The sequence below is a fragment of the Gavialis gangeticus genome, unplaced genomic scaffold, assembly GCF_001723915.1.
Source record: "Gavialis gangeticus isolate Ggan-Ray unplaced genomic scaffold, GavGan_comp1, whole genome shotgun sequence".
Lineage (NCBI taxonomy): Eukaryota > Metazoa > Chordata > Crocodylia > Gavialidae > Gavialis > Gavialis gangeticus.
Window position 1 is genome coordinate 146,691,631 of NW_017728992.1, and position 6,721 is coordinate 146,698,351.

Sequence of the window (6,721 nt, forward strand, 5' to 3'; positions counted from 1 at the left end):
ATCACTTAAACTGGTTTATGTGTAATGTCTGTCCCTAACCCTCACGTCTCTTGCAAATCTGTCATTGTTATAGCGTATGCTAGTGCAAAGGTCATAGTTTACTGAGCCAACAGTCAAACAACAAAAGGCACACAGATACTGCAATGATGTGAGGGTAGCTGGTGAGAACAGAAAACAGTCATTAAGTTACATTAACAGTGCTGCCCAGCCAAATTGGAAAGACAGACTGCAATCCTGGACGTATATCCTTATCAAGTATACATGGGCACAGTTTCCTTGACTTCTAGAATCACCTCAACCTGTATCTCTGGAGGTGCCCAGTATGTAAATTTGAATTCTCTCAGTTTAGAATCCACTTGCAGTTGTTTTGTGTCTTAATCACTAGATTGCCTGAGAACATGTTGAGTAGAAGGCTGTTGATTGACCCTGCAAGCTTTCTGAGCTTCATTTGAAGCTGAGGAAATATAACTTCTTTCTTCAAATGAAGCATGCCAGCTGTCACTCATGCCTCATTAAGGAAGCAGGCTTTAATCACAGGATGGAAACAGCTCCTCTTGGGTGAGTCTTGAATCAAGTGCAGTGGTGGGAGTCTCTCAACTCCTGGGACTTTGTCTACTTTTCAGAAGAAACTTGAGCATCGGTTGCATTTTTTAAATTTCCCTCAAGCATTTTTTTTAATTTCCTTCAAGCTTTTCCAGGGCAGTCATTATTTTGGTATTTGAGCCCTTTCAAAATATTAGCAAATTTATCATAGACTTTCCAATTCCTTGATTCCATCCCTATCTTGTGTATGCAGTCCTAATATCACAACTGGATCAAGCACAGAGAAAAACCTGGTCCATAGGCAAAGCTGTCTCAGTTTAAGTAAAGGTGGGAATGGGCAGAGGGTGCTATATACTGATTTAGTTAAACTACTGGAACTTTGCATGTGGACATGCCTACCCTTTTGTATCTGGCCTATTTTGAGGTTGGCTTGTGTCAGTACAGTAAAAGTGCCAAACTGATATAAGTTGCGTATAACCTATATAAAAGTGCCCATACAGAAAACCTGCACCAGTTAACTGAGCTAATTTAAACCTGGGAAAATCTATGCGTAGATAAGCTGTAAGGGATTTCCTCAAAGTCATGTAGAAGTCTCTGCCACAATTTAAAACAAAACCTAGATCTTAAGCTTCAAAGTGCATTGCTGAACCCTGAATTCAGCTGAATGACAGTAGCATTACAATGGGTAGGCAAGGAGGGCATGAGCCTCAGGTGCTGCCTAAAGGGAGTCACTGAAATAAATCAAGGGGAGTTAGAAGGGTGAGGGCCCCTCTAGCTCTGTTCTGTCCCACGCTGCACCTTTCCTGCAACTGCTGCCCAGAGTGCAGTACTGGCCAGTTATGCCTCTGGCTATACCCAAGCATAGGTGACACATAGGGAGACATTGGAGGGTGGGGCATGTGCTTCCCCTGCCCCCCCAGGAGTGCTGGTGTCCCCCCCTGACAGCAAGCACTCTGGCTGGTACTGCACCCCCCAACTTTGGCTCTGCTAGCGGCATGTCATATGCAGAAGTGCTGGGACCATCCCCCCCCGGTTGCCAGCTGGCCACTGGGGGACCCCCCTGGTCATGCCCCACTGGTGCCCCCCAGACTCAGGAGGCACCGGTCTCTCATGGACCCAAGTGACCACTTGAGAGGGGCCAAAGATGGTAATGATTACTACTCCTTTTAAAGCATCATCCAAATAAACCAATAGTCCTACCTGAGGAGACAATTTCCTTTGGTGTGAGAACGGTCAGGTATGAGATGTTTACCAGTAAGTAAAAGGCAGTTACTGCAGGAAGCGCTGTCATTACAGTCAATGGGATATTTCTGCTAGGGTTTTTCATCTCTTCTGAAAAAAGTAATTTAAAAAACTAATGAAACAAGTATTCTCAAAAGATATCTTCATGACAGTGCTGCATAGAATAGTTGGCAAGCAGTTAGGTGTATATTTACTTGGGTGGGTCACAAATAACAGGGGAGAAACATGCAACCCACAACAATAGTCAGAATTACTTAGGATGCCTACAGACATTCAGGGACCCGCTCTTTACATTTTGCATAAAGTGCCATGGGTTAAAGCGCTGCACCCCCCCCCAACAGATGTTTGCCTGTTAGGCTGGGGTGGAGCTGGAGCCTGCCTGCATCAGCCCTGGCCAACAGGTGGGGGATTTCCAGCAGCTTCTGAGGAGGCTGCTGAACCACCCCTCTCCCCAGCCCTGCCCCATGGCCCAGCTCTGGGGGCTGTCAGTGAGGAGAGAAGAGGAGGAGGACTGGCAGCATGTAGCTGCCAGTTGCTTTTGGATGGCCAGAGCTGGGGGTGGGGTGGAACAGAACCGCCTCACCTTGCAGGCCGCACCCCAAGCTACCCTGGCTGGGGTATCAGGTGGAGCCAGGCCGGACCCAGGAGGTGAGGGAGCTCTCTGCACCCTGCCCCACCCTTCTAGCTCTGGCTATGCAAAAGCAGCTGGAGCTCCATGTGCCACTGTCAAGAGGCCCAGGTGGGAGATGGGGGAAGAGAGTCCCTCTCAACTCACGGTCCCCCTCCAGCTACCCCAGCTGCGTTATTGGAGAGAGCCAGACCAGGCCCACAAGGTGAGGGGGGACTCCCTTCCTCCACCCGGGCCTCTTGACAGTGGCAGCACAGATCCATGGGCTGCTTTTGAAAGGCTAGAACTGAGGTGGGGGTGGGCTGGAACAGAGCCCCCGCGTCTTGTGGACTTAGCCTGGCTCCCGTACCTCAGCCATGGTAGCTGGGCGGGGTGGGGGCTGCAAGGTGAGGAGGCTCTGTTCCACCCCACCTCCCCAGCTCAGGCCATTCAAAAGCTGCCTGCAATTCCATGCTGCTGCTCCCCCAATCCACCCTCCCCCACTGAGACCCCTGACCCCATGCAAAAATTTAACCCTGAAGGGAACACAAATTTTCTAAGGCATTCTGCCTTAGAAAATTAATTTAATACTTCATTTAACCAGGGTTAATTTTTTGCACTGCCAGCCATTTTGAAAGCATTCTGTAGCTGTACACATGTGTTAAGTCATGGCTGTAGACCATTTTCAGGGTCTCAATTTTGGGGTCTGTGTGGGAGGCTGTGGGTGCGCATGTGTGGTGGGGGGTGTGCACATAGCATTGCGTGGGGCTCCCCGCAAAGGCATGTGAGTGTGTGGGGGGGTGCATGTGGGATTTGTAGGGGAGGATTTCTGGGTATGGTGGGGTGTGCATGGGAGCTCCCACATACATCCCCCTGATCTGGTCAGCACCCACCTCCACCCCGCATCTACCCAGAGCCTGCACGTCCTGTGGTGCCTCCCTACCACAGCCAGCAGTGCACAGTCCTAGCCCTATCCCAGGCCCACTTCAGCCTCACTCCCACCAGAGCAGATCAGCGGGAACCTGGGCACAGCCTGACCCAGCCTGCCCTGGGCCTTCTCTGCACTGTCTGGGCATGACACATCCTGCCGTCCCTGGGCACGGAGTGGGGCTAGGGTGGCTCTACAGCTCGACTGCCTTTCTAGGAATCCCAGGTGGCAGTGGCTCCTTGCAGCTCCTACAGCTGCTGGCCCCAGCCCCATGGTACCAGCGAGGACCCATGTGCACAGCCCTGGCCCCGCACACCCCATGCCTGCTCCAGACTCGCCCACCCAGGCTCAGCAGCAGCAGTGTGAGACAGAAGCTGTTGCTCAGCACAGAGAAAAAGCAGCCTCTCACTAACAGCTGTTCCTGCTGCAGCCACCTGGAGCCCACACCATGCTGGGTTACCCTGCGTCTTCCCCGCACTGCCACCACTGCCCCACTGAGCAGCCCAGAGGTGGCAGTGACGCATTGACTCAGGGCCGCCCAGTGCGGGCTCCAGGTAGCTGCAGCAGAAACAGCCCTGTGGTGGCAAGGAGGAGGGCCACTTTTCCCCCTGTGCTGAGCAACAGCTTCTGTCCCAGGCCGCCACTGCTGAGCCTGGGTAGGTGAGCCTGAAGCAGGTGCAGGGTGCGCAGGCTCAGGGCTATGCAGCATAGGTCCCCACTGGTACCCCGGGGCTGGGGCCACCAGCAGCAGCAGCCAGAAGGAGCCGCCACCACCTCAGCTGCCTAGAAAGACAGTCCAGCTGCAGAGTCGCCACAGACCTGCTGCATGCCCAGAGGGTGGCAGGATGTTTCATGGCTTGACTGTGCCTGGGCCAGTATTTTGCCCACCCCTGTTTTAGATAGGCTGGCTCTCAGCGTGGGCTAAATGATGCTTCATGTGTTCTTGTTCTTCCTGTGCTTTTGAAGAGCATCATGGGAAAAGACTCCTGAATAGGAAGGCCCATCCTTAGAGAAGAATGGGAACATAAGCCACCAGAGTAAACAATGTTAACTCTACCATCCTCTGAATATAAGCCGTCACACTATACAATGCCATTGTTTGAACTACTGTGATGGTTATGAGGAATGTTATATATTGTCATACAGTGACAAAGGAAATGGTTTGATTCAGTTCTGAATCTATTTTTTCACACTCAATCCAAATGTTTTTAGTTTGTAGATGTACAGGGGGGTGGGGTTTGATAGAGTCAGAATTATCTGTACAAATACTTTTGCCAAAAGAAAATGTTTAACTGAAAACCCAATTTTACATTGAAAAACAGATTTCATAGAATTTTTTCAATCAGCCTTACTTTTCGAACACCTTTATAAAATTGCCTAGATTTGAATTGACAGATTCTTTACAAATATTTTTTACAATTCTTAAAACTGCCCCAAGATAAAGCCCCATTGAGCTTTCACAAGCACATTTTCCTATTATTTTTTTCTCTTGTTGCTGTTTGAAAAACCTACACAAATAACATGTAAGAGTGACTGAACAGGAGGAAAAATAAAACTAACATCTAAAGTACTGCTAAGTGAACCCAGTAAATGCCACTAAAAAAAATCCAGGATTTCTCCCCCTCCTAATCTCTTTTCTTAGATATAATATTGGTAGTTACTTGAAACAATACTTGTAAAAGTGTAAAAATTCAGTGTCAAAAAGTACAGATTCTGCCTAAGTATTATGGAGTCTAATTTGTTCTACTACATTAATGTTGCAAACCAAACATAAAATAAAATAGTACAGTATAAATACATTTGCAATATCTCGTGTTACATAAAACTTGTACTTTTTTTTAAAGGCCCTAATAGGATTTCAAATTCTAATGTTATTTTATTTTATTTTATGGGAAAAAATTACTTTTGTCTGCAGCATAGTTTCAAGCTAGAAATAACCAGTTCATTAACTGCCCTTTTTAAAACATTAACTATTTTTCACATTTTCTATGCTGATCTTTGTTACTTTTAATTTGTTTAATATTTGACTAATGAGAAAAAAACTAAATAGATAGAGAATGTTAAAGACATAAGAACAAAAACTCAGAACATACAGCTCAATCCTGCAAAACATTTGGGTAATCATTAGATTAGTCCCTGTGTTCATGATTGTCTACATTCCTGTTAACATTGTTTACTCTGAAGTTGTTATAGAAGTTTGTCATGCTAATTGCTCTTGCTACTATGACATATGTGGCACTATATATTAACTGGAATAAATGAGTATATTACTAAACTATTGAAGGGTTTAAAATGTTTAGAAACAATATATTTAAAAAGGCATAGAAACGTGTTTATACTATTTCCTTTACTTATTTTCTTTATTCTCCATTATTAAGAACTGTGTTGCTAGGGAAATCAATAGCTCTGGTTCACTGCGAAAATGATATATTTTTAAAGTTTTCATTTTAAATTTAATGATTAGTCCATGCACTAATAGAAAAAATGCCATTTAGTAAGATAATGGTCTGGGCTTTGTGTGGCTGAAGGCACTCAATCCTTACTGTGTGACACCTGCATCGCCCCCATTCTACCCCACTCCAACTAACACCCTCTTGTATATAACTGCAATGAGATTAAATGAAGGGAAAATCAGCATTTCCAATGTGAAAGTTCTGTATGTATGAGAGATTTCAATTAAAATCTTTGCTTTCCATATTAGTCTAAATTTAAATATCCCTTTTGTTCTGGAGACCTCCAATATAGTTATAGTTTTAATGCACATTAAGCAAATTAGTTCTATGTATGAGGGCAACCCGCTTTTATTAGAAACTAATAAGGTCCTTGTAAATAGCCAGAATTTTAAAACACATCTTCACAAATATTATCATCACAGGGAGACAAGTAATATTAATATTGCCTGAATAATGTGAGAAAGGCTGCTAAAAATGTATTATTTTAAAATAGCTACCTGCCATGTAATTGAGGGACCACCAACCACCATATGCATATAATCCTTGGAAAAAAGCTTCTGCAATCTGTGATACATCAGGAACTTCTGAACTGAAAGCATTCTCAAACCTTGCTAAATTCTCCTTTCTTCCTCTAACCAGCAGGACAATGCCACCTATGGCAATAACGGATAAAGCCACCATCTTCAACAGGGTGAAAACAGTCTGAATACAAGCAGCCATTTTGACGCTGCATCCATTCAGAATCCCCAGACACCAAAGAACAGACAAAGCCAAGCATTTTTTTAGCAGGTCTGGTACGGGACAGGCACCATAGAAAGGTTGGGTGGCATATTCTGCAAACAACAAGGCTCGGGCAGCGTTTGATGCTGGCTTCGTAAACATCATTGTCCAGATAAAGATGAAAGCAGGTGGAGATCCGAGTGCTCTCTTTATGTGACTGTATTCTCC

At 45.7% G+C, this 6,721-nt stretch overlaps 1 protein-coding gene across 6 annotated transcripts in view; it reads right to left on the reverse strand.

The window, feature by feature from the left end:
- SLC7A13 (solute carrier family 7 member 13) overlaps positions 1-6,721 on the reverse strand; it is a 131,965-nt gene that overhangs the window by 119,737 nt on the left and 5,507 nt on the right. For 5 of the 6 annotated variants that reach the window (XM_019527863.1, XM_019527865.1, XM_019527864.1 and 2 more), the window contains exons 2-3: positions 6,271-6,706; positions 1,744-1,875 (exon numbers count right to left, since the gene is read on the reverse strand). In XM_019527863.1, coding sequence (XP_019383408.1) covers positions 1,744-1,875; positions 6,271-6,706 — 568 coding nt within the window. Of the gene's footprint in view, positions 1-1,743; positions 1,876-6,270 lie in introns of all 6 variants that reach the window. The other variant, XM_019527862.1, reaches the window with a different exon arrangement.